At 39.6% G+C, this 27,862-nt stretch overlaps 2 protein-coding genes across 64 annotated transcripts in view; one reads left to right on the top strand and one right to left on the bottom strand.

Annotated features, from left to right (window-relative positions):
* The window catches only part of LOC310664225 (uncharacterized protein), a 170,504-nt gene that overhangs the window by 94,411 nt on the left and 48,231 nt on the right, over positions 1-27,862 (top strand). For 4 of the 14 annotated variants that reach the window (XR_014504817.1, XR_014504819.1, XR_014504820.1 and 1 more), the window contains exon 7: positions 13,826-13,913. The exons of 9 other annotated variants lie outside the window; for them this stretch is intronic. The gene's annotated coding sequence lies outside the window, so the exon portion shown is untranslated. Of the gene's footprint in view, positions 1-13,825; positions 13,953-27,862 lie in introns of all 14 variants that reach the window. One more of the 14 variants, XR_014504823.1, reaches the window with a different exon arrangement.
* SOX6 (SRY-box transcription factor 6) overlaps positions 1,757-27,862 on the bottom strand; it is a 438,207-nt gene continuing 412,101 nt past the window's right edge. For 30 of the 50 annotated variants that reach the window (XM_083403078.1, XM_083403100.1, XM_083403067.1 and 27 more), the window contains 3 exons: positions 17,997-18,230; positions 14,303-14,519; positions 1,757-10,743 (listed from right to left, as the gene is read on the bottom strand). In XM_083403078.1, the coding sequence (XP_083259204.1) occupies positions 10,440-10,743; positions 14,303-14,519; positions 17,997-18,230 (755 nt within the window). In that variant the 3' untranslated portion in view covers positions 1,757-10,439. The remainder of the gene's footprint in view (positions 10,744-14,302; positions 14,520-17,996; positions 18,231-27,862) is intronic. The other 20 variants (XM_083403070.1, XM_083403069.1, XM_083403076.1 and 17 more) reach the window with 1 other exon arrangement.

Genomic DNA, 27,862 nt, shown 5'->3' with positions numbered 1-27,862 from the left:
CTCAGGAGCGCACAAGCCAGTGGTGGGGTGGGGGCTCCATGAAACTGCTCTGCTGAGGGGTGTGTGATTGTCGCTCCCCTCAATCGAGCAGTTAAGAGAGCCCCCAACCTGCTGCTGGCTCATGAGAGCCAGTGGTGGGGTGAGGGCTCCATTAAAATACTCCCACTCCCCTGCCCCTGCTATAGGGGCCTCTGATGCTTCTCTGGCTTGTATGCAAGCCGGAGAAGCAGTTGGGCTTCCTCAGCTGGGGGGCAGGATGCCTTCTGAGGTGTTGGGGTTATTCAGCTGGGGGGTGGCCGCGACAGAAAGCCTTTTCCACCCCCCAGCTGAGCAGATCAGTGAAGCCCCGATGCTCCTTGGCTCACATGTGATCCTGAGAGGCATTGGGACTCACTCACCGTGTAGGTCTGGGCCATATACCGGTATTTAGCTGCTGATATATCATGATGTTGAAAACAAGGTATCGCCCAGCACTAGCACTAAACTAAATCATCAGAGGGTGAGCTGTTGTGCTGATCATAGTGGCAATTTGCTTAGCTATTTTCTCCATTGGACTTTCAAGATGAGACATGAATCGCAAACTCATAAGGCAAGATTTACAGAGAACCCTACCTACAAGCAGCGGGAAAGTCCTCTAAACTTGATAGTCCCTGAAAGCAGTTAGAAGATCTTTTCAGTTAAAAAGTAGAGAGCAAGGGAAAAAGATCCCTTACATTTTTTTTAATGATAAGCATATGAACCTGCCCCACGGAACAAGCCGCTTGCTCTCTCTCCCCCCCCCCCTTTATAAAGCATTTGATGAAAGTGATTTAGTATTCCTGTGTTTGCTTGGTTTCCAAATATGATGCTGCTTTGCCTGTATTTGTTTTGCTTTGCCTTGCTACTGCATGCAGTTTTTCTTTTGAGAATGGAGTGGTTATTGTTCTGATGCCTTCATGGTTTTGAGCTTTTTAGTTTGGATGTTAGTAGTTGCTTAAAATATGGTTGATCAGATGGTTGCAAGCTGCTTTGGGGGCATCTTTGATGATGAAAAACTGGTATAAATAATTTAAATAAATAAACAAATGATAACGATTAACCATGTAATAACTGTGTTTTGACCTTGGGCTTTTTATTTAAGTAGGTGTGTCAGTTGTGTTATATCATTTTAGACAATCATCATGATTGTCCCTCCTACACTTGGTCTCAGAAAATAACTGGAGGAAGTAGGCTAAAATCTCCTGTCAGAATTGTCTACTATTATTATGAGACACCTGAATGTACTTCATTGTTCTCCCATGAGGACACTAAGAACTGCTAATAAAAATATTATATAGGGGTTATACTGTTTGGGCAAAGGCAATATGGTGTTACTTTGCTCATATTTTCTGGTTCAGTTAGTTTGTTTAATGAGGCTGTAAGAGAAATGAAAATGAAGGGGGTGACAAAGAGATAACTTTTATTCTGTTCCATTCCTATTTGGTATTTCAAAATACCCATCTCATACAGGGTTACTTTACAAGCCTTTCCTGCTTACACATCACACACTACGACTTGAGCTTATCGAGCCAAAGTTCAAAAACCAAACTGCTGATGTGACATGAGAAAGCAATAAGTAGACTGACAATGAGCACGAAGGGAGGTGAGCCTGCTCAGAAGGAATTGGTCACTTGATCTGCAGGGCCTTTTCTCACAAGCAGCTCCTTGGGATCTGAAGCGGACTGTTACGTATAGAAAGAACAGAATAGGCTGCACAGAAAAAGCCACACACATATCATAAAACAAAATTTATCTTTAATCTGTAAGTGTCAACAGCAGTACAAAAGATGGAGTGATGGTGAATAGATTAAGGGTAGAGAGGACAGTCTTGAGGTAAATGAGCATAAATAGGCAGTCTTATAGACACTCCCCTGAGGGGTCAGAACCCCTTATCATGGCATATGGTATCACCCAATGATGACATGTTTAACATATCAGGAAAGCACCTTGTGCAAAAAAAAAAAAAAAAGGAAGGAAAAAGGAAAAAAATCCCCTCAAATATGGTAAGGTGCCAACATACACCAGAATATACGATATAAAGACAGTCTTTTTTCAGTTTTGTCTTTTCCATTAATTTCTGAGGAGAGGAGAAGACTCTTAAAAGTACCACTGAAAAATTATTTAATATTTAATTTACCTCACGTCAATACTGCACAACAAAATCCAAGAAATCGGTTTATGCTATGAAGCAAAGCTAAGAATGATTCGTTCCCCCCCGCTTAAATTAAGAGCACAGATACTTTAAAAAAATCAACATCCTTAGCAAACTTTTTTCTTTTCTTTTTAAACTGCTTCAAGAGGAGAGTGTGAGAGAGATGTAATGGCAACCTTTTAAGTTCATTTAAAAACTTTACACTGGACTGTACAAGATTTATTTTGATAAACTATTTACATTTTCAGACTTTTAAAACATATTCAAAGCAGCAATAGACACTAGGGTTTGTTTGTTTTTTCTCTACATGCCCAAATAATTACCAGCCCTGGGCCCAGATAGGTACCTGCACTGTATATAGAATTTCTACACGGAAAACTTGCCAGTAAAAAAAAAAAAAATGCTTGTGGGTGTAGAATCAGCAGCCCTAGCATCATAAGAGCCACACCCACAGTGTTGCTATAGGAACCAAAGCATAGTACCTTGACAAAGGGAGTCTCAGTTGTCCCCCAACAACTCTACACAAAAACTTTACACTTTGAAACAGCAGCTAGCATGTCAGTCCAGCATGTCAGTGAATTGTGCTGATTAAATTAACATAGAATACAATCTCACAATATACATCACAAACAAATTACAATGTCAGGAAAGAAAAGAGTTACAGTAAGATAAGTTATGTAGTAACAGCTTATAAGCTTGTCTTAACGTAATAAAAACATTTGTACATGGCAAATACAATAATGAAGGAACAGAAATACTAAAACATTCGGAAATTTGCTACAGGCTGATGAAGGGTACAAGGGAGGCGGGGGCAGGAAAAACAACCCTGTGCTTTTGAGAAAGCAAAACACAAATGACAAAGGAAGACAATACGGAGAATGCACACGAGCAGGTCTGCAATGTGCAGCATAGAAACAGTTAAATATTTGCACATTCCCCAAACTTTTTTGAGAGCACCAAGGACCTCACTTGTGGTTTTTGAAGAAAGCAGAAGTTATAAAGCAAACTGTGTCACTAAGCTGCTTTATAACTTTCATATTGCCATAAATACCAATTGAAAACATTTTCCTTTCACACATATGCCCCAGACCCACCCTCCTCTTTGAAAACAATGAGTGAACTATCTCAGAATATCATTTTGTCAGCTCTTAAAACTTAAATCTTGGACAAGTTATTTAGAGGGAAGGTATGTAGTCTAATAGCATAAATCTGGATATAGAGAAAAAAGATACCAACCCGCTTATGTAAATATTTTTTGTTTTGCGTTTTGCATTCTAACATGGAACTGTGGCATTACAGTATATCAAACATGTTGTCCAAGAACTGCAGAGAACAATGGTTGATAATAAAAGGAAATGGGGGGGCAGTGGGGGGGAGGAGGCGGAAAGTAAGAGTTTGAGAAAAAGAGTAAGTGCCTTTTGTAAAAGAAAATCAAATGAGGTCACATGTTAGTCTTTAAACAGGACATGCTTAAGTGCCAACTTCAGTCTTTAAACACACATGCAAACGTCTAGGATCTGAGACTATTTTTTAAAATTGAAAATATGAAATACTCTATTATTACATTCTACCAGCTGCATTCTAGAGCAGTTGTTGGTACTGAAGATCCAGTCCAGATAGACACATAAAATTCTGCTCAGCTTTAAACATATACCTAACTCTTTTGGATTTCGGTAGAATGGCTCGGTTGCTTTACGCTAAACTGGTGCCTGAGGCTAAGATCTTCATACCACCTTCTCTAAAGTAGCACCATGGGCTTCCATTGGGACTACTCCAGAATGTGTGGCTTGAAGATTCCAGCATTAAGTGCTTTCCTGAATTGGAGCGTTGTAGCGTTTTCATACTGGGAAGTTATTTTCAGTGAAGTAGAAAAAAATGTCAGGTTTTAATAAGACGAAGAGCAACATTAGGTACAGTAGGATATCATGCTTTAACTTTGTATTAGGGGATGCTTGCATTTACACAATCATTGTTTCATTTACACAGTCGTTTAAACAATCACTGTTTTCAAGTTACTGCTGTACATAACATGCACCCACCTATCAAGTTGTTCCCCTGTTGTAATAGCATCCCCCTCTTTACGCTGCCTCTTGCACACTGATTCTGGATCAGTTGGCAATCCCACAGCTTCCCCCAAACTACATATCTGGATACTCTCATACATTTCTGTGGGAGGGGGTTCAGCTCAGTGACAAAGCACATGTATTGCATGTATAAGGTCCCCCGTTCAAACCCTAGCATCTCAGTTAGCAGGAAAGGCAGAAGACTGTCTGTTCCCCTAGAGAGCTGCTGTCCACAGCATAAGGATAGATGTTTAAGGCTACAACTTATTTTCTTAGAAATGGGCCCTTTGATCAGAGCTATTTTCCTCTCTATAAACATAAACCCTGTGACATTGTGTTTTATTAAGACTTTAGTTTGTATTGGTTAAATATCAAGTCAATTTAACTATTTACTTTTTCAAACATGCCAATATTATTCCACACCAAACACAGATCCGAAGCGGTTTAGTGTTGTATTTAATAACTGGCATCGCTTACAGAGGCCTTCTAGAGCATCATTTGTTCATGTGTGTATTTATTTACTTAGTTTGTCATTCACATTGACACATTTTTTACTATTCACATTGGTTGCTTTCAGACAAAATCTAAGAACTTCCATCAGATTCGCTTGGAATCAAGCTGCAAATTATGAAGCAAATTGAGCCCAAACTAAACTAGAAATCTGGCACTTAAGTAAACCAGTTCTTAAGCCAGTTGCTTTTTACAGTAATTCTAATTACGTGGGAGGAGGGAATGAAATATATCTGGGTGGTATATTTTGAGGAGATAAGCCATTATGAATTATACTGAATTATGAATTATACTATTTCGTTTACTTCTGAGAAATTTTATAGAACTACATTGGCAAAAGTGTCAGAGAATTAGCTGTTGCTTCAGCCTGCAACAACAGTGTCACATCATGGCTCCAATCAAGAGAAAGTTATGTTTCATTTTATAAATTCAGTGGGACTTGTCAGTTATAACCAACTTGCCCCATTTATATAAATGGGAATGTAAATGTCATTTACATCCTTTCACTTGGCTGAAGTAATAGGCTGCAGTGCTGCCCAAGAGGAATAGACATTCCACATCCTATGCACTAATTTGCTGATGCTGAAGAGCAGACTATTAGGCTGTATCTCTCTGACTAGTATTTTATTAGTCCCAATAACTATGATACTACTACCAGAGAGTGAAGACAATGAGGATTGTTATTCCATAGCAGGGGTGGGCAACCTCTGACCCTCTGGAGACTGCAATCCAACTCCCATCAGGGCTGGGGCTCATGGGAGTTGTAGTCTGGCAAAATTTTGAGGGACCACAGGGGTTCCTCACCCCTGTGAGGTGAAATAGTTTGAAAGGTTAAGTGTTTATGAAATACAGGATTCCAATTTGAAGGAGGGCACAAGTGAGGCGACTTGCCATCCTTGCTACAGGTCCACAACACTGCTCTCGCACTACAGGTGTAAATTCAGCATCTACATGAGGTACAGTGATTTGTCAGCATTTAATATGGACCAATGTACACTGATACAGAACAAAGTAAATACATAACTTATACTTCACTAGGTATCCATGAACAAAAAATAAAATTCTATTTCCTATGTTATATTTGCACTTTAAGAAAAAACGAAGATGAGATGGTGACTAATCAAAAACTTTGTTTTGAGCTCCAATTAAGAATGGGGATAAATGTTTGTTTCCATATGATTGTCCTTCCTTGATTTTCTACTGACACTTTAGAGCCGATTTTGGCTAATAAATATAATACACTGTTTCTGCACTATTCAGAGTCAAATACATTTTTTTTTACCCAAACTGACCAACAAAGTAGCTTTCTACCCTCTGCTGATTCATGAAGAGCCATTCATTGTCAAGAATGCACCTTTAAGATTTGGAGCATCAACACAGATGCAGGGCTGGAGCTAAAACAAAGTATTCATACATATAAGAATTTTGCATAAATAAATGAAATAACAAAGACATAAAAATGACTCAAATCCGGCAACTGTGAGGCAGGCCCACACGAGTCGAAACAGATGACTTTTGTTCATGTCGTTTTTGTACAACAGTTTCACATTAGTTAGAAGTGATAAAAAATACCATTTATATCCAGTGCTTATAACACTTACGAAATAACATCTGTGAGTGTGTGTTTTTGTACTATGAGCAAAATCAAGTTTCAGTCCTAAAGAACAGTCCTTTGTTCTCCGCCAGCCTGCAGAATATTATTTTGGCATGGTAATAAAATTTATAAAAAGAAATTAACCCACTAAACTAAATGTTTGCCTTTGTGCAAAAATAATTACAGAAAATACAATGTTAGCAATACAGCATTCTACCTATGCAACAAAAAAACCATGAAGAAATGCAGAGAAAAGAAATGAATTGTAGGGTGGAGAGAGATTTATAACAGGAGAAACCTGTAGAAAATTAATAAATAGTCATTCTTTAGGGAAAATGAGTACCTCCGCTCCAAACTACATGTATTAGAACACTTCAAATTTCCAAACAATTTTAATAAGAAATGATTTTCTTTTAGTACCTTAATTAGGTAAAGAGGACGCTCACCAGCTAATGACACAGCAAGTGCTTTTAACATCTCGGCTAGAACAGTTTTATTGCTTCAGCTGTAGACATGGGAACACTTTTCAAATAAATGGTAAAGAAAGATAAGTTTATTTTGGATTTAAAAATGGCTGCCAAAGCTTGATGAGAGTATTATATGTCAGAATTGTATTTGATCTTGTAAACATAGCAGTCCCTATTTGCTTGTCTGGGTTAAATTGTCTATTTTAATATTGCAAAAGCTGACTACCTCCAGCAGTTGCTTCTGAAAGCTGTCAGGGCATTAGTTTTCTTTACTAGTCGTGCAAGGTTGTATGATAGCATGCCAACACTCTGCACTGATATTGGTTATGTTTGTATGTCATGGTAAGCCACAAACCATGGTTTACTGTACACAAATGAACCATGCTGGGCTTCCTCCTGTCTAGTGCTGCATGGGAAAAACTGACTATCTCTGCCTTAGAATAACATCCAAGCTCAAAAAACAACAACAAAAAACCATGATAGGAAATCCAACAACAAACTGGCTTCACTTCTTGGTTTGTTCCAAGCACAGCAAAACAAAATCTGTAGTTCAGCCGCACAAGCAAAGGAACATTGATGATTAAATTTATATACTGCTCAATGCCAAAAAAAGGATTCTGTTTCGAGCCAGAGATTATGGTTTGTTTCCTCTCAGTGCTAGCAGGGGGGAGCAAAGTACAAATGATTTGCTCTCGCATTGTAAGCCATGGCCATTATGTTGGTTCTATTAATGAAAAGCCTTTGAAGTCAAGGAAGTGAAAAATATATATAATTATCACAATCTAATGAAAAATCTAATTGTATGTAAGCTAGACGCTAGACATTGCTGGCTATGGAAAGGGAAAGAACCCCATCTGCCCTAGTCATAGAGTTGGAAGGGATCCTGAGGGTCATTCAGTCCAACCCCCTGCTCCATAAGCAAGGTTGTAGTTTGGGTTGCAACCCATGTTTTCAGAAGAATAGGTTCATGCCCACACCTTTATTACATGCAGGTTTGGCCATCAAAGAAGGTGCAGAAATGTTTTTAGAAATCCTGGCACTCTTTCCCCTGAGCAAAGCTAGTAAGAGATGAGGCTACTCTTCCAGCCTTAAGCATGGCATCTTTACACAAAGTGGAACTCTCAACACAACCCTGCTTCACAGAATTAATAGGCAGCATGTAACTGCATTTGCATGGTAGTGCTCCAGCTGGATTAGTAAATGATATCTGTGTGTCCAACACCACAGACCATTCATGTTGAGTTTTTGCTGGCATAGAGAAAATTGCACACAACTAGTTCAGTTCCTGGACTGATGTGGCTTCCACATCATGAACTATATGTATGGTTGGCTTTATTCTTAGGACACAAATATTTTGCCCCTATAAAATTGCCATATTTCTGGAGTATATTAAAGATATAATGAAGTAAACAAAATATTCCGAAAGAGTCTGATTCAATATTAGTGGCCTGATTCTAAACATACATATTTATGAGATGGTGTAGTTTTCAGTAGAAAGTACTGATGAGGAGAATAAGTAGCTGAAACAGTAGACTCTGGCCTTGACCATGGGGCATAAAATTGATCAAATTCAAAATTTGGGGGCAAACTGACTTCCATTAAGACCTAGATTATTAACTTGGGAATGTTTTGTTCCCACCTCCCCTTGCTTCTTTATATATTTAACAAAATTATATATCAGAAATGAAATAAATAATTATAATTTCTACAGCATCTTTGACCTGAAGGCTTGAGACAACTTCGCAAATATTGATCTGATATTGATACTATGCTTGGAAAATAGCTATTTTTTGGTCTTGTTTGTCAGGCAAGACTTGGAGCCCTCCAGATAGTTTTCTGCGTGTTAGGCATGTATTTGTGCAACAATATGAAATCTACACATGTATAGTAAAACCATGTCAGTGAATGACAAAATAATAGGATGAGCTTGGAACTCTTTTTAGTTTTGTGAAACTAGCATGTGACACAGTTTATATGAGATAGTAAGATTTGTGTGGCTTTTCCTGTATAAAAATCATAGATGGGTATAGTAAATGGATCCTTTAGGTTGGCTATTGATATGGCAACATGTAGTATTTGAAACTATGACAGCATTTAATTCTGAAACTCATGAGAAAGACTAGGTGAGATGTTGTATACTATGCAAAGTAAAGAGAACCTGTAAGGGATAATTTAGAACTGCTGTAGGGGAGCCTCAGGGCTTATGCAGACCCAGTTGGATTTTTGTTACTTTCTCCCCTTTGAACCACCATGATAACAATGTCACATCACAAATTGCTTCTGAAACAACTTCCCTCAGTTTCAAATTTGGTTCATGCGAAGAGGTGGTGAATTTTGGTTCAGAAAACGCAAGCCCTGTTGCTTTATGGAACTAACTGGGTGCTTCTTTGGCTCCTGGCCTAAAAGTATAAAACAGACACATAGCACATGCATACTACGCAAATACTGAAAGCATCTGCATCCCTTTGTATCATAGTGTTTTCCCAAATGTTTTCGACACATATAAACATGATCTCCCATTTAAGCATATAGTTACCTTTCAGTATTAAGTTTCCTGCTATTTTAAGAAAACCACAGGTTTTTAGGGGGAAAGGGGCATTTTATAAAGAAGTCAACAACAAACTGAAAATAATGCAAACGCAACAGTACTTTAAAATTTCTTCTTCTTTTCAGTATGTGGACCCCTGACATTCTGGAATGAATACATTGTTAAGATAAAATGTAGTTAAGACTGAATGTAAGGGTTAAAAGCAAAGGGGCAGTGAAAGGATTTGGAGTTGGCCGTACATTCTTAAGACAGGCCTGTCTGTAGCTGGTGATCGCTCTTTTGTGCTTACGTAATATTTTATACTGATGGTACATCAAGAGGCAGAAGCAATTGGGCAAGTGCATTGTGGAAATCATGTTCACTATTTTAAGAATATCCTGTCTCCAGATTCCTGAGTACTTTACCATTTTCTGGAAAAATTAGGCTTTTTTAAAAAGATATATAGATATTTTAAGATGCCAAAGGATTGTCTAAGACTTTACAGTGTCTCCCTTAAGACTTTTTTAAATGTTAAGATTAAAAAGTTATGAAAGTTTGGCACATCAGAAGGTCAGCTATACATGTGGAGAAAAAAATGGAATTTAGAGACCTTGTTTAAAAAAGATGAGCAAAGACACACTGATGCACATGAGGACTTGTTCTGTTTCATGATAGGAAATTTGCACTTTTTTTTGTTTCGTTTTTGTTTTCTAAAATAATTCAGAATAAAAACACATTCACAACCTGTAGGCTGGCACAGCATACCTGAGTGAGAATGTAAAACCCCCATTTAAAACAGTAACTTAAAACCTTTTTCTCAGCATCCAGGAGGAGAGAAAAAAATAGACAAAAAAGGAAAGACTTGTAAGACAGCTATTGATTTGTATAAGTTTTCAAGTCCCAATGTCTGATACTTAATGTCTTCACCTAAATTTTAAAAAAAGTTCATGAAAATTAGGGAACAATCTGTGTCACACATTAAGAAACATTTAAGACCATTCTGCAGATGTAACTGTAGGAGCCACACATGCATGCAGGCTCATTTAAGAACTTTTTGTTCAAAACAAAAACAAAAAAAAGTCAGAGTACTTTAATTCAGCAGACATCCTCAGTTGGCAGTGACAGCCTCATGGGCTTCATTTTCACTGCTATAGTCTGATTTGGGGTCATCCTCAAAGTCCTCATACATTTCCATCTCGTCTTCCCCATTAATCATTTCGTTTCCAGCAAGGCTCCCGCTGTCCGTCTTCATGCTGTAAGTGCTCTGAATGACAGGGATGCTGGGCTCAGGGCTAGCCGAGGTGCTGGAGCAATCAGATGTCATCTGAGGCGATGGTGTAGTAGTTGCCATAGTAATAGCACCAGGATAGACCACACCCGTCCCTGTGGTGATTGGAATCTGAGGCTGTTGCCTGCAGGAAAAGACAAACATGGGAAAGATTTCCTTGAGTTTGCATAAGAAGTGAGTGTCTGTCATTTTGACAAGGTGCAGCAGTCACCTTTCAGACTGCTGGCTCAGGCTAAAGGCCCATCTAATCCTGCATGCTGTTCTCACAGTGGTCCAACTAGATGCCTACATCAAGTCTTTAAGCAGGACCTGAGCGCAACAACGCTCTCCCCACTTACAGCTTCCCAGCAACTGATATCCAGATGCATAATGCCTTTGCAGTGGAGTTAAATATAACCACTAATACCCAATATGCTCCTTGAATTTGTCTAATCTTTTAAAGTCCCCCAAGTTGGTGGCCGGCATTACATCTTGTGGGAAGTGAATTTGGTAGTGTCTTCCATGCTTCTGACTCTTGTGTCCCAACCCTAAAACACTGAATCATACTGATTTCATTGAGGACATGCTTCCTTGCACATTATAATTAACAATAAACAAAAAGCTGGATAATAATTAAGTATATATTTTATTGATTAGAAGTTATTTATAATAAATTTCCTCTCCAAATGGAAACCTTCAAAGTACTGAATAAAAACTGATGATTATTTCTATACTGCTTCCCAAAGCAATAAAGTCAAGCCTTTCTACATGCCTGACAATATGTTAAAAAGTAACTATCATTAAAACAAGACAATTGAAACAGCCAATATTACAGTGGAGAGACATAATTAATACACCCTCATCTAGTGATAAATAATTTCAAAAAGGGAAAGATAAGCCAAGTCATAATCAAACTGAGTTTGTGAATAAATTCTAGTTCTGTAGTTTCACACAGGAGCCTTTTCGTTGAGGTATGGTAACTGGCATTAGTTAGCAGTAGAGTGCTGAGAGACAGAAATGTTCTCTTGGTGGTTTGTGAATGCTGCTGTTTTCAATATTGGATTTATATCTATTTATTCTTTTGCAAGAAATGAACCACTTATCCTGTGCAAACAGGAGAAGGGCATTGCTGGCATGTAACACACTGGAATACGTGCGGGGTAGTTTCCTAGTACAGTACAGTACAGGGGGGAAATTGCCTACACAGTATTTCAGGTTTGTCTAAGCACCATATAAGTTATCCGTGGGGTGGGAGGTGGTATTCATAGCTGTCTTTTTTTTTTAACAAAACCACTTAAATGTTTAATTTGGAAATAGTAATTTGGATTGGGGAACAGCACACAATTACTGAGTCTTAATTCAGCTGCATTGGAGAAAATCTCTTACATGCTACATCCTTTGAAACATAGACGCCAAATAGAATAACATTAACATCAGATCTCATAAAAGTGCTTACTGCATATATTTCTGACACAGTGGTGTGGTTTTATTGCCTAATTCAAAATAGTAGTTCAAAAGCATTTAGAACACGTGTGCATTTTTTGTAAGAATAAATATTGGGAAGGCTTTTAAGATACAAATAATACAGTTTTCCACAGTATCTTAAAAAATACACAATGAAAAATCTCAAGAGCCCCTCACACAGGGAGCAGGGCTCTGCCAACAACACACAACTTTATCACCTGCCCCGCCTACCAGTGTGAATGAGCTTGAGGGTGGGCACCTGCAGGGGGAAAGTCTACTGACTCCAGCAAAGTCCTTGTGCGTACATAATGACTTTGTAAAGAAAACTCTCTCCTTCCTCCCATCACCCTGTGTGCCTCCTGAACATGCACCCCTGAGTCTGTTTTGGAGGGGAACCCCCAAAGTAGATTTGGGGGAGAGAGGGGAAGTTCTGTTGCAGAATTGAAAACTTTCCCCTTTATTCAATGTCATTGTTGGGCACAACTCCCAGGCTATGTCTGAGCTGCTCAGCCCATCTCTACTCCTGAAACGCCAGCTAGAAAGCATGCCTTTCCTGGACCGGTCCAGGGCAAATCACAATGAATTTGGTTCATCGGGTCTAGAAGTTCCACGTCAAATGCCATAGTTGGGTGGTGGCTGATTAGGAGAGCAGGAAGTTGCCACTGGAACATGCTTTTCAAACACTGGTATATGATGCGAAAAGATGTGCAGAATGGTGATTCATAAATCTGGATGTTCACTTATCCAGCTCTTACTAAACTTCCTTGCCTCTTCCACATCATTTCCTTTCAGATCCATTTACCTTTCAGTTCTTGTGTACCAGCTCCTTTAACTGCAGAAAGCATCACCTCCTTATACCAGATCATCACACATGCACATATATACATTTCCATGTGCAAGCACTGCTGCCCTTGTCCTGCACTAGTCAAAGCCATTCTTATTCCCTTCTTCACCCTCAATAAGCTTTACTCTTTCACTGGATAATCTGGCTACAGTAGCAATGCCCTTAAGTAAAAGAGGGTGTGTGGCTGATGGGTTGAATATCTGAAACTCAATTCCCAAATAGTTTCTTGGCTGCCTAAAGTCAGCCAACTATGTTTCAGGATAAGGTACATAGGCCTATTGCCTCATCATATTTCAAGATATCTAACCCTCATCATATTTATGGATATCAAAAACTGATTTGGGCAGAAACCCACACTGCTGCAGGCTATACCACAAAATAATTGACTGCAACGTGTGTCTTGCATGCCAAGCCAGAAACAAGGCACAGAACCAAGCAGTCAAGGTCAATTATCTGGTTGCGAAGCCCACAAGAAAAGAATAGTATTATGATTAGAGGACTGAACAGAACATTGTGAATTTAGAAAGGCTGGCAAGAGAAGCTGCTTTCTTAAATTGCCAGAAACCCCTGTGTGTGGCACCAAGCATCCAGCAATTTTGTTTGTGTGTTTATAAGACACTGGCAGAGATAAACCTATTGAGTGACAATTGTTCTAGTGAATGTCTGGCCTGAGACTGAAGATATATCACAGCACTGCATGCTGCTTAAAAGTCCAAGATGGCACATAAGAGATTAATTGAATGCATATATTGAATGAATATATATGGTTTCATTCCTGGGACTCAGATGTTAGATCCGCCCACCCTGCAGTCCGAGAAATTCAAAGACAGTGCTGAATACAGCAGAGTCAAAAACATGGTGCCACAAACTGAAAAATACGTGAGGAGTATGTCATACTTGCCCCCAGCTGCATACCCAGAGACTCAGCACGTGTACTGAGTCTGGATTCCAGGAAATGTTAATAATGGATGTCCTTCTTTGTAAGGGGAAGATTTAACTTTGGTGCAGTAAGTCCCAGCTTCAGCAGCAGCAAACTACTTGTAAAAGTTGGTAATGGAATAAATTTAAAGGGAAGGGTTTTGTTTTACACTTTTTCCAAGGACATTTTCACACTATTTTGCTTTATCAGCTTTAGGGAGAAGGTTGGGGGTGGGGTTGATACCTGTTTAAAAGCGAAGAAAAAGCCAATAGTTCCCAGCTAATGGATTTGTAGGAGTCTTGTGGGTAGGTTACCAGATGGCTGTCAAAGACAGGGAACCACCATAGACTAAAAAGAGTTTAAATATTTGGGTCACGGGCTATGATTAATAAGTGAATCTTAAACAAGAGTCCCAATCTCACAGGAAGTAAAACTATATAGCAACTGCTGGATTTGACACGTAAACCTTCCACCTACCCTACAGTAAAAAATTGTCTCATCTCCTGCCTTCGAGATCTCATCAGTTGTTTATATTCTCCAATACGCAGTTTCTTGCCGTCGACAATGCAGGTGCGTTTTGGTCTGGGTTTATATTTGTAATTAGGATACTTCTCTAGGTGGATTTTACTTAGCCGTGCTTGCTCTTCATAGTAAGGTTGTTTCTCTTGGTTTGACATAGATTTCCAGCGGGAGCCTGCACAGAAAAAGATATTAGTGAGCTCTAAGTTTATTTGTCGGATAATTCCACTTAACGCTCATTTCTGCCACAGTTCACCTTTCAATGCATCAAGCAAGCCATCTCAGTTGACATTAAGAGAGCCTCTCCTCCTACTAGAGGGGAGGAGTTGTGAGCGGAAGCCGGTTCCCATATTTGTCTCCTGCGTGAGTTATTAGGTTAACTGGGCTGGCTTGGGGTTTAGTCACATTTGAACGGCCGCTTCCTGAATTTGTCGGATCACCTGCCCACCCTCCCTTTAGGTCATATCTATGCTTTTGACCTTGCTATGGACTTTGGTTGGTTGCCTTGGTTGCCCAGGGGGCCTGGTAGGAATTTTTATCCATTTGGGAAATTGGCACCAGCCTCTTGGTTTTTCGCCTACCTCGTAGCAAATCGTCACAACTTTTCAGGTATTGGCTGTTAGGCATTGGAATCAGTGTGGTGTGTTGGAGGGCTGGTTGTGGCCATCACGTACCGCTCCCCTTGTTGGGTATTCCGTTAAAGGAATCCGACGGTCGTGGATCCTGTCAGGTGCCCTGCTGGTGGCTAGGGCCATGACACGACCCCCGGTGACATCAGGGGAAGCTTCCTGTTGTATTTCCATCAACAAGCTCCTCCCACTGGTTGTTAACTCTCGAATGACTCCTCACTGTGTGGGGTGGAGTCATGTATAGATTGTTTGATGCAATGCTTTAGCCAATACCACTCACATGCTGTAACCAATAAAGTTGTGGCCGCCTTTAGCCTATTAACCTAAAGTAATTGTGTCTTACTTATCTCTAAGTGGGCGGTGGGTCCTCAACTCACAATTTGAAATCTACTTTTAGAGTGAGTGGAATGCTTAGTTCTGCAGTATTCTTAGTCTTCAGACATTTCCCTAATATTCTATAAAGAGATTTTGCTTGAAAAATGTTTGTAAGTGTACTGTTGGAGAACTGGCCCCGTTTACATTAAGGTTTCACTGTTTTTTGTATTATTATTTTTTGTTCATTCTTTCAATCAATCCAGGATTGTGTATTTGAAACTTTAGCGAGTTTTTCACCTATTATTTGAACAAAAACCATTGATTCATGTATACATTGGTAGTTATTTCATTAAGAAACACTACCTGATTTTTTAAAAAGAACTGAATTACTAGCATAAGCCCAGTGGAATCTGTGCCTGTCTTTCTCAAACACCATATGGCAAGCTGATTTTGAAACAAAGGGAACTTTAAACAGCAGTTTGAGATATGATAAGTCTGTGGCTTAAAAAGAAAAAACTGGCAAAAATCCCACTGGACACACTCAAGCTCTTGGGCACCCTGAAAGTGGATCCTTGAATCTCAGTTATATTACTAGAATTGTGTTTGGCCATAACCTTTCTACTGATCTTAAAAAAAATAAAAATACCTTGCTCATGCATAATTTCCCCAGCAAGAATTTAGCTGGTAAATTTATTATAATGAAACCATGACCTGAAATTTAGCAAAACTAGCTTATTCACAAAACTGGAAATGACCCTCTAACCATCTTAGTGTCCTTAATTTTGATGCCCTTTACTATAACTTTAGTTTATTATCAGCTCCTTGACCCTTGCAAATCCTATTAAACATTATAATTATCCAGCCAGATGCAATACATACACTGAGCTGTATTTGAAAGAAAGTGGAAAGTACATTCGCAATGCTCTTCACTACTTTAATTAATATAAACATTCAGCACAAACTGCACTAATAAAAGACAAAAATATATATAACAGTTTACATAGAAAGAAGAAAAGTATTCAGGTCTGTTGTATTGTTTATAGAGAGCTACCTAAACAGTGAAGAAAGAAGGGTAGTTTTGTGTTGGGGGGGGGATTAAAAAGGAGCTTTCAGATGGTTAAAATGATTACAGCTGTGGTAAACGTGGGTGGAAGCTATTCTTTTACCACGAGCTTTTATACATCAACAAATGGAAAAGTTGTATAAATATTATCCCGAGTCAGCAATACTCTGTTGTCAGTTCTAATATTTCAGGCTTCTTTTTTGTCATTGTCCTGGAAAATGTGCGGAGATATTATATGTAAATTGACTCTCTCTCTCTCTCTCTCTCTGTGTGTGTGTGTGTGTGTGTGTGTGTGGTAGTAGCAGGGGAAGTCCTGGCAGGTTTTACCCCTCTTTAAAAAACATACGATTGCTGGCACTTCTGAAATATTTATACTGAATGTTTACATTTTAATGAATACTGTTACTATACTTGTAATGGGGGGTGGGTTGTCAAAGAATACACACAAATAATATAGATTCCATAGAGTTGCCAAGACTGGAACAGTGCAGGTTTTATACAAAACTGAGAGGCTATTCATATAACTTACTAAAATAGTAGACAAATATGAGAGCTTCTATGTAAAACACTGAAAGTTTAAGAACAGAGTTATATTTATTTCTAGATATATATTTTTTTACCTCTGAAAGGGGGAAAAAGCAAGTAAGAGAAATAGCTTTGTTACGTTGCAAGATAATGCACAAAGTATTGCAGGTGAGACTTGATCATTACTGTTCTCTGTCTGAGTTACTTTTATAGACAAATATCAGTTTAATTTTTTCCCTCATTCTCATATATGTTTTTAATTCCTCTTTTGGGGCCTCCAATTCTTTGAAAAATCAACAGTTTTATTATTGCGAGACAAAGCCTGAGCGCTGGCTAAATTTTACTTTTCTAGAGAATTAAAATAAACTTGACGTTAAGCTTTCTTTCTCAATACACTTTTGTTTATTTATTTTTTTACAGTTAGTTCAATGAGTACCTAATGAACATTTAAATTCTATTAAATGTATTGACTACACAGTTTGAACATTTTACTCCCTGCCATGAAGACTTATATTTGCATGAGGTTAGACATTTTCCCTACATAACAAAGTTACCAACTTTGTCTTGCAGAATTTCCTAATACACCATGAATTCTAAAAAAAGGCTTGCAATATAATACTGGCATAGTCCATGTAGAAACTGAGTTCTTTAACTCATGTAGAAATCCAATGTTTTTTATTTAAATAAATCTCATCTTCATAAATTTCTGTAGTAGTCTTAAGCTTGAGTATCTCTCTGTGCAATCCTATATATATATATATCTGCTCAGAACTAAGCTCCATTGAGTTCAATGGAACTTACTTCCTGTAAGTGTGCATAGACTTGCAGCCTTAGTTTTAAATTAATCAGTGTAGTTTTTAATTAATCAGGACAATGAACATAGCAAATCTCCTATGGAAAGGCAAAACATTCTAACAGCAAAGGGTATATAGGAGTTGTTTGCTGTTCCATATCTAACTACTAGTGTTCCCTCCCACATTTGCAGTGTTCCGGAGTTCAGTAACTTGATTCAATCAACAAATCTAAGAAATTATTCCCTCTCACCATTCATAATCTGCATATAAAATTGCAAAGCAATTACCAGTTTTGATTGTGCTATTATTAATAGTTTTGTACTTACCAAGGATTTTGCTAATATTGGAGTTGTGCATGTCAGGAAAAGCCTGAAGGATTTTTCTGCGTTCATCCTTTGCCCAAACCATGAAAGCGTTCATTGGTCGTTTGATATGTGGCTCACTGCTACTTCGGCCCCGGGCGTCCCTGTAGACTCGAGCTTCAGCCACAGTGGCACCTCCTGTTGGCCAACAATAATACTGCTGTAGTTTAGCTGCAGAGCCATTCATTGCTTTACTTCCTGTAATATCAGAGCAGGAAGAAACAAGATGGATGCAAATATTATTACATTGTCTGGATGGTGGGGCTGCCACCTATGATGCCCTGTCCATTTCAAGTTCTCGCTTTCTGCTTTCAGATCTATGACACAAAGCACTTACGAATTCATTTATTTGAGTTCATTCATGCTATTCATTATTCATTCTTGTAGGAGCCAATGAGAAACTTCAAAGACATATTAAATTTTGAGCCTTTAATTTCTATGCCCTAGATCAAGTGTGGGGAACCCTGAGGTCCTTGGACCAAATGTGGCCTGCCAGGCCTCTCTGCCTACTTCTTAGAACTTTCCCCAGATCACCCCCCTCACTGGCCATACTTTGTACTCCAGTGTTTTGCCCGGATGGAATGGGTAATTGGATTTTGATAATGCCTCTTGCTTGTCTAGATGGACAATAAAATGAAGCATATGAATGTGTTAAGAACTGGTCTATGGTACAATGATAAATTTGCCTTCATTGTTCTATCCACTTTTACCTCTCGCCCTGCCCAGTGCTTTTCTTCTGGGGGTATGTATACCCCTAAACATTTTATGAATCTAGGTTTGGCCTCATTGAGGGGCAGTATTTCAATCTGAGTAGGAAAATGAGAGTACCCCTAAACCTTTTTTTTAGATAAAAAGCACTGGTCCTGCCCACTAGTGGTTTGTCGCCCTGGAAAAGTTGCCCAGAAGAGAATGTAGCTCTTGGCAGTGCTTTTCTTCTAGGAAAAAAAAGCACTGATTCTTGATCTGAAAAAGATGCCTCACTCCTGCCTCAGATATACCTCTTAACAGTAAAGAAAATAGCAAACTCTTAAATGTATGGGAAGTAGGCAAAGCCATGTTTTAATATGCCCATAATAAAAATGACTAGCTGACCAAAGCTCTCCCATCTTTTTTTCCCATGTGTAGTTCATCTAAATTAGTCTTTGCCCAAATGGTTTTAAAGTCACCCAGGATATTTGAATAACTAAAACTAGTGCACAGAAGCCTATTTCGTCAAGGCGGATACAATTCTTAATTCAGGTATCCTTCACTGAATAAATGTCTTTGAGGTGTTCCAAGTTCAAAGAATTAACACCAGTACTTGTGCTTCAAGCTGTCTGATCAAGCTTATGATACAACAAGAACTCAATTGTTTTCTACTATAGTGGACATCAAGGTCTTCTACGGATGGAGCCTAGTATGCTTTTCATCAAGTACCTATCACATGTAGCCAAAGAATTCATGCAGGTTTACATGATAGATACATGTAATAACTGGAGCTATGGCATGCATCCAAGCTCTGAGGCTGGTGGCTTTGTGATCCTCATTTGAAATATTTGGAATCATTCTTGATATGCTTTTGAAAGATGGCTACATTTGCACAATAAAAAAATGGTATGAATAATTTTTAAATTTGATGTGTGTCAAAACAACAAAGCATATCCCTCACATGCAACGGTATTTCAGATCTCTCCCCTCCAATTCAAATACATATATGACAAATCCTCAATGCCTATGAAATGACAAAGCTTGATGAAATCTAAACTGCTATAAATCAGTAAAGCTCTGTTTACTTCACAGTGGACAGATGATTTACATCAGCTCAAGATCTGAATCTATATTTTAAATTATGTAGAATCCTACCTCTGCTAAATTGGTGTTAAAAAAGCCCCTGTACGTTAAGGTGCACAATAATTATTTTTGTTGTTTTGTGTAGGCAATTCATTTTTATGGATAAAGTCTTAAGATAGAGGGTGCATAACTAATACGCTACCTTTTTGCCACTATGCCCACAGTACATTAATTTCATTTAAAATGCACTGACCATACAGGATAAATTGATTTCACTTTATAGGGTGTTGACAGCCATGTTTATTGTGCAGTGAAATGTAGTAGAGCTTCAAGCTGACAATATCCATCAACATAGGGCAATATGCTGACTGCTGGGCCAGATGAAGACATACATTACCCTGGGAGCAAAACACTTATTTAGATGTGACACTGTCTTCTCCTGAGCATCACCAGGGTAATTTATGAAGCCCTCAATATCATTACTTTAGAACTGACACCAGTTCTGCAATTGCACGCAGATAAAAGATGACAGGTCTGCTGTGAATGTCACATGTAAAAGTACTTTAATAGTGGTCTAAGTTTAACTACTCTGCCATGGCTGTTCAGCATTTACTAGCTGTAACTATTACTGCAGCATCTCCATCATAAAACCAAGTAGATTGAAGTGTACTTGGCACCTAATCCAAAATCAATAGGGTCAAACTGGAGTCTTGCTACAAGGTTCAGTAGGTTTAGACTGAGCTTAGCATAGTTTATTTCAAAATATCGCAGTTCTAGTGAGGATTGTCCTCTTACTATGTTTTTTGTTACTTTATGGTTGTGAAGCCACAGAAATGCTGGTGCACTTTTACTTTTATATTCTTAATAAGAATGGCTGAATAATTAAATTTCAAGTACCGGTATGTACAGCTGATATACCTGTGACCTTCTACACCTGTAGCTGTGTTTCCTTGTAATGGGTGTGTGTGTGTGTGTGCGCGCGCGCAAGGATTTAAGTGGGTCCTTAACTACCAAGCACAAGGGCCTTTGAATTATTGGAAAGTTCAATTAGTACAAAATGCATTTGGCAGGTCACTAACATTGTGAGTTGTTATGAGAGTCACGTGCTTGGAGCACATGATCTTCCTTTGCAAGTATTTAAGGGCAAGGAAGAAATCTAGCAAATTTTCAATTGTAGAAGCAAATCTGCATTGTGAAAGAAGCCTATCCAAACTTACCAGTCATCCTCTGATGCTTTGCATGCACTCTCTCTCTTTCTCTTTCTCTCCGCCTGAAGTTAGGCTGGTGGTGACTGAGAAGAGGGCTTTTTAAATTGTGCCTCATCTGTGGAATGCCCATAGCAAGGAAGCTCATCTGGCACAGACTTTTGTTTCCGTGCCAGGCAAAGAACCTTTTACATGTTCAGGCATCCCAGCATTTGATTGGTTTTTTTTTCTGTCTGCTGAATGTTATGGTTTATTTTAATTGCTGTTTCTACTATTTTGTGAAGATTTCATATATTCATTGTTATTATTTTACTGTAGACCAGCTTGGTGGTTTTTAAGAACAAGCAGCACAAATGTATTAATAACAAGAATAGTATTATCTTTATAACACAGAAAAAGATGGGTGGCGAAAGATTCATCATAGAATTGTAGAGTTGAAAGGGACCCTGAAGGCCATCTTGTCCAACCCCGTGCAATGCAAAAATCTCAGCTAAGGCATCCATGACAGATGGCCATCCAACCTCTGCTTAAAAACCCCCAAGGAAGGAGAGTCCACAACCTCCCCAGGGAGATCGTTCCACTGTAGAACAGCTCTTACTGTCAGAAAGTTTTTTCTGTATGTTTAGTCAGAATCTCTTTTCTTGTAACTTGAAGCCATTGCTTCAAGTCCTACCCTCCAGAGCAGGAGACAACAAGCTTGTTGCCTCTTCCATGTGACAGCCCTTAAGAAATTTGAAGATGGCTAATATATCTCCCTCTCAGTCTTCTCTTTTCCAGGCTAAACATACCTAGCTCCTTCAAGTGCTCTTCGTAAGGCATGGATTCGAGACCGTTGATAATCTTGGGTGCCCTCCTCTGCACACGTTCCAGCTTGTCAACATCCTTCTTAAATTGTGGCACCCAAAACTGGACAAAGTATTCCAGGTGTGGTTTGACCAAGGCAGAATAAAGTGGAACTATTAGTTCCCTTGATCTGTACACTATACTTCTGTTAATGCAGCCTAGAATTGTTGTTGTTTAGTCATTTAGTCATGTCCGACTCTTTGTGACCCCATGGACCAGAGCACGCCAAGCACTCCTGTCTTCCACTGCCTCCCACAGCTTGGTCAAACTCATGTTCGTAGCGTCAAGAACACTGTCCCACCGTCTTATCCTCTGTTGTCCCCTTCTCCTTGTGCCCTCCATCTTTCCCAACATCAGGGTCTTTTCCAGGGAGTCTTCTCTTCTCATGAGGTGGCCAAAGTATTGGAGCCTCAGCTTCACGATCTGTCCTTCCAGTGAGCACTCAGGGCTGATTTCCTTCAGAATGGATAGGTTTGATCTTCTTGCAGTCCATGGGACTCTTAAGAGTCTCCTCCAGCACCATAATTCAAAAGCATCAATTCTTCGGCGATCAGCCTTCTTTATGGTCCAGCTCTCACTTCCATACATCACTACTGGGAAAACCATAGCTTTAACTATACGGACCTTTGTCAGCAAGGTGATGTCTCTGCTTTTTAAGATGCTGTCTAGGTTTGCCATTGCTTTTCTCCCAAGAAGCAGGCGTCTCTTAATTTCGTGACTGCTGTCACCATCTGCAGTAATCATGGAGCCCAAGAAAGTAAAATCTCTCACTGCCTCCATTTCTTCCCCTTCTGTTTGCCAGGGGGTGATGGGACCAGTGGCCATGATCTTAGTTTTTTTGATGTTGAACTTCCTCTTTCACCCTCATTAAAGGTTCTTTAATTCCTCCTCGCTTTCTGCCATTAAGGTTGTGTCATCTGCATATCTGAGGTTGTTGATATTTCTTCCGGCAATCTTAATTCCGGCTTGGGATTCATCCAGCTCAGCCTTTCGCATGATGAATTCTGCATATAAGTTAAATAAGCAGGGAGACAGCCTTGTCGTACTCCTTTCCCAATTTTGAACCATTCAGTTGTTCCATATCCAGTTCTAACTGTAGCTTCTTGTCCCACATAGAGATTTCTCAGGAGACAGATGAGGTGATCAGGCACTCCCATTTCTTTAAGAACTTGCCATAGTTTGCTGTGGTCGACACAGTCAAAGGCTTTTGCATAGTCAATGAAGCAGAAGTAGATGTCTTTCTGGGTCTCTCTAGCTTTCTCCATAATCCAGCGCATGTTTGCAATTTTGGTCTCTGGTTCCTCTGCCCCTTCGAAATCCAACTTGCACTTCTGGGAGTTCTCAGTCCACATACTGCTTAAGCCTGCCTTGTAGAATTTTAAGCATAACCTTGCTAGCGTGTGCAATTGTGCACTAGTTGGAGCATTCTTTGGCACTGCCCTTCTTTGGGATTGGGATGTAGACTGATCTTCAACCAATCCTCTGCCGACTGCTGAGTTTTCCAAATTTGCTGACATATTGAGTGTAGCACCTTAACACCATCATCTTTTAAAATTTTAAATAGTTCAGCTGAAATACCATCACTTCCACTGGCCTTAGTCGTAAACAATAAATAAAACACACAAAAAGTACACAACCAAACTGAAAAAAATTCACATAAATCATAGCAACTAAAGGTTTAAAACAGGACCTAAAGTGATATGGAGAACAGCCCTTAAAAGTTGATCAAATTTCACATCTCCCCACCCCACCCCACCCCACTCTGCCCATATTCACTTCTATCTGCTTAATGGCCAGAAATGTTAATTGGGCAAAGTTTCCCCAATCCAGCTTTGGGTCATCCTCTCTTCCCAGGGCAACAAAGCCCACACTGTTCAAGAGTGCCCCCTCACCTGACAGTGAGCTGTTCAACAGTGGAATGGACTCCCTAGGAAGCTGGTGGACTTTCATTCTTTGTAGGGATTAAAGCAGAAGTTGGATGGTCATCTGTCATGGATGCTTTAGTTGAGATTCCTGCATTGCACAGGGTTGGACTATAGGACCCTCAGAGTACCTTCCAACTCTACAATCCTATGACCCTATGAAGAGGCAACACATGGGGTTGCAGAGGGAGGAGGAAGCCCTGTTGAACAAGTGGCTCTCTATTTGTGGCTCCAATCAAAAGAATTTACTCAATAATGATTTTAATGCAAAATAACGTGCTACTGTTTTAAAATGTTATCTTGGGCCACTGAATTGTATATCTAGCTGCCAGCATCTGTCATGACTTGTTCTGTGCTGTAATTCTCTACTGGGCATGGGTGAGAAAGGACAACCAAAAGCAGGTGTCACAGAAGGTAAGGGGGGTTGTTTGGCAGTCGATATTTTGGTGACTACCACTGTCTAGTTTGGATTAGGAGAGATCAATGTGGGAAGTGGTACAATCCCTTGTGAGAAGACGTAATCAATTTATCAGGCACACCCAGATCATCTGATTGGGTGGAAAGAAACAAACAAAAAGAAAGAAAGACAAAATTGATTTTCTTATCAGGTCTTTAAAATAATATTGGCCTAATCTTGTTAAATGCATGTGCATGAGGTTTCTCTCTCTTTCAGAGTTGTAATAAAAACCTGAAATTATTTTGGAGGGACCAAACCCTGAGGCACATTTGTTAAAGCAAAAAGAGATGACCCCCCTCCTCCCAAAAAGCATTTTTTTAAAAAAATTAAATCAGTGCTCTTTTGTTAAAAAGCCATTCTTAATTAGAGTCATAAATTATAAACAGACCAAAAAAAGTCATGAAACTTCTATCTCCATCTGCCTTAAACAAGCCTACACTTGAAGGATTTAAAAATGAAGCCAGTAAAACCTTGAACTTCTCTACTTGATCTCTGAGTGAATATTTTTGCCTCGGCCCAAAGGCTGCCACAAAAGAATTTGTATTAAATGAACTTCTGTAAATAAGTAACAGTCACGTAATGTACCTGTGCTAAGCATCTTAGTAGTTCAGGAAGATGTTCAGCACACAGTATTGTGATTTTCAAAAATTGCTTCTGTTTATAACCTTTACTATGCTTGAGATGAAAACTTAAGCATTATGTGCTCAGCCTAGTGACCAGGGTAAGTGTGGACACACACACAACATGTGCTTCTTTCAAGCTGAAACCCATACAATAAGAGTTGCTTTGGACTGCAAATCATTGCTAAGCCACTTTAACAAATAGTAGAAAAACATGTATCTTTATCTGCTTATGGAATTTCATCAGGTTTTGCAATCTATTATCTTATTTTGATCTGCCAGTTACAACAGACTACCTAGAAAACAAAACAAAACGATTAGGAGGGAAATGCGAACTAGCTACAGGCGGAAAAACAACAATGGAATGTTATATATAAGGAGGCAAACATTGGCTCAAGAAACAGGAGGCATTCCAGTACGAACCCAACAGATTTTTATGGGCCTCCCAATGATGCTTAGAGGACCACAGCTGCTGTGTTAAAAAGAAAGAAAAAATCCAAACAGTATGCAGAAAATGCACTCACTGGAGACAAAATAAAAACACTTGTTTGTGTTTAATGACTAACAGGCCATTTGCAAGTGTACTGTTTATAATGTGGTCATCGAAACAGACTTTGACTTCCGGAATTCAGAATCTGGTTAGGAAGGATTTGAAATCAGTAAGGATTTGAAAGAGTAAGAGTTGCCTATGCAAATGACTTGGAACTCTGCTTCACAGCTCAATAAAACTAAGAACTAGGTTATCTTTTTATTCTGGTTTCACTGATGTCACAGTGCTTTGGCACAAAGGTATTACAATTTAGGTAGATACTAATAACTCACTCCTAAGACCTCCACTTCAAACTCCCATTATTTTAAGTGAAACTTACTTCCAAGTAAGAGTACTTGGGATAAGTTCCTGACGCCTTGGTCTGAAACACATCCCCAAAATTCAGTGGCTTCTTCAGAACTTACAACTGTGTCACAATGTACCAAGGATCAGACTAAAGCTTCAAACTATTTACCTCATATTTGAGACACAGGGCAGGTCCACACAGTGTCGTGGCGTCCGACCCCAAGTTTAATCAACTGCTCAATCCAGTTTCACAAACCAAGTTGGCTCCACTCAATCTGACAGTATTCCTTATGCTCTAAGAATTTCAAACAGCTGCCCTCTATTCATTTGCCTCACCTTCCGATTACCAAAGCCCCTCCCTTACAATCCCATGCTGAGGAAAACCTGAGATTGACCCCCCACCCTGAGAACTGCTCACAAGCAAACTTGCAACTTTAATCCAAAACAAAGGAGGGGACCCCAAGCATCTTCTGTCAAGATAAAGTGTGTTTCAGGGAGGGGATGGGTTAAACAATCTTCCATCAAAAGCAAAGGAACAAGTAGACCTTATCAAAATTCCCTTTACCCAAAAGAGTGGAATATTCAGTGTAGGAAGGAGAAACCCTAAAAGTAAACTGACTTCAAAAAGATTTCTCAAACAGCCTCTATTAGTGGAAAGTGAGGAAATTACTTGCTGAATACCCAATTTCTGGGGTGGGGAATCATCGTCCCTAGGTTAAAATAGACAATTGACATATATGTCTGTGTGTGGCTAATGAAAGCTTGTTTCAATTGAATTGTTAAAACAAAGAACAGAAACCAAGAGGCTGAAGGGGAGGGCTTGAAATCTCCTTGCAGGTAATCTCCGCTTGGTGCCTGGTAAAAAGGTAAAGGGACCCCAGACCGTTAGGTCCAGTCATGGATGACTCTGGGTTGCGGTGCTCATCTCGCTTTACCGGCCAAGGGAGCCGGCGTTTGTCCGCAGATAGCTTCTGGGTCATATGGCCAGCATGACTAAGCCACTTCTGGCAAACCAGAGCAGCGCATAAACGACCCACTCAGCAAGGAGCCAGTGTAGAGACAGGAGGAGGAGGAGAACCAGCAGCCTGGGAATCCTCTGAGGCAAGCTCACACACACTCTAGATCCCATCCCCCAACTGGATAGAGCCTGGAGAGAGAAAATTCCCATAGACTACAACCACTCCCTGTTACCAATCCTCAAGTATGCCCTGATGCTGCACCGGGTACCCAGATTGGCACAGCTGGGTGAGACCAACTCCGCCCTGCTCACCCATCCAGGTCTCAGTGGTAGTGACCAGATCAGCCTCCCCGTCCATAATCAGATCATGGATGAGGGAGGTCTTACTCAGAACCTATCTGGCATTCAACAGCAGCAGCAGCCGCAGCCCCAATGGCTTGCTGATAGGACAGCTGCAATTCCCAAGGTTGAAGGAGGGGCTGGCACCTGGTACAGTCACTAACTGCTTGTGTCATGTGCCCCTTCCCCAGTCTGTGCACCCCCCCCCCCACTCCATACTTCTCCTTGCCCAGAACCACGGTGATTGGGGTTGTCCCTGCTCTCCCCACACTCATCTTACAGCCCTTAACAAAAAAAGCCAAAGTTTTAAATGCAGAAGTTAAAAAGCAGTTAAAAACAATTTAAAACATTTCAAACAATTAGGGCAACAATAACAGCAACATAACCCCCCTCCACACCAAAACCAAAATCCCTAAATACCCCAACCCAATTGTCTGTTCAGCTGTCTCAGGTTTTGTAGGTGGAGTCATTCAGGGCCTCAACCTACCAGGCTGGTTGGGAAAAGCCTTCAAGGCAGGGAGCAGGTCTTCCAGAAGTCACAGCCAAGACAGTCTGTATTTATTATATATTTATTATATTTACATATAATAAATATGTTAGTGCTCCAAGTATTAATAAAAGGAATGAAAAACCAGACCAGAGAGTGAGAGCTTCCGGCTGCACAAGAGTAAGCTACATGCAGCCCTACTGCCAGATCCTATACCATATTTGGTAACAGGATAGCCTTCACCCTAGCCTTTTAAACAAGGTATTATTAAGGTGGGATTCAAACTCAAATCTTTCTGGGTGAAGAGCACCTTAGTTTAAACCTGAAAAAAAACTATGACTGAGATCCAGAATCTATTTTAATATTTAAGCAAACTGTAAAACATTGCACTTCC

This window comes from Podarcis tiliguerta (assembly GCF_965153285.1).
Source record: "Podarcis tiliguerta genome assembly, chromosome: 1".
In the NCBI taxonomy this organism is placed as follows: domain Eukaryota; kingdom Metazoa; phylum Chordata; class Lepidosauria; order Squamata; family Lacertidae; genus Podarcis; species Podarcis tiliguerta.
Note: the sequence above shows the minus strand (reverse complement) of the source record. Positions and strands in the feature narration are given on the sequence as shown.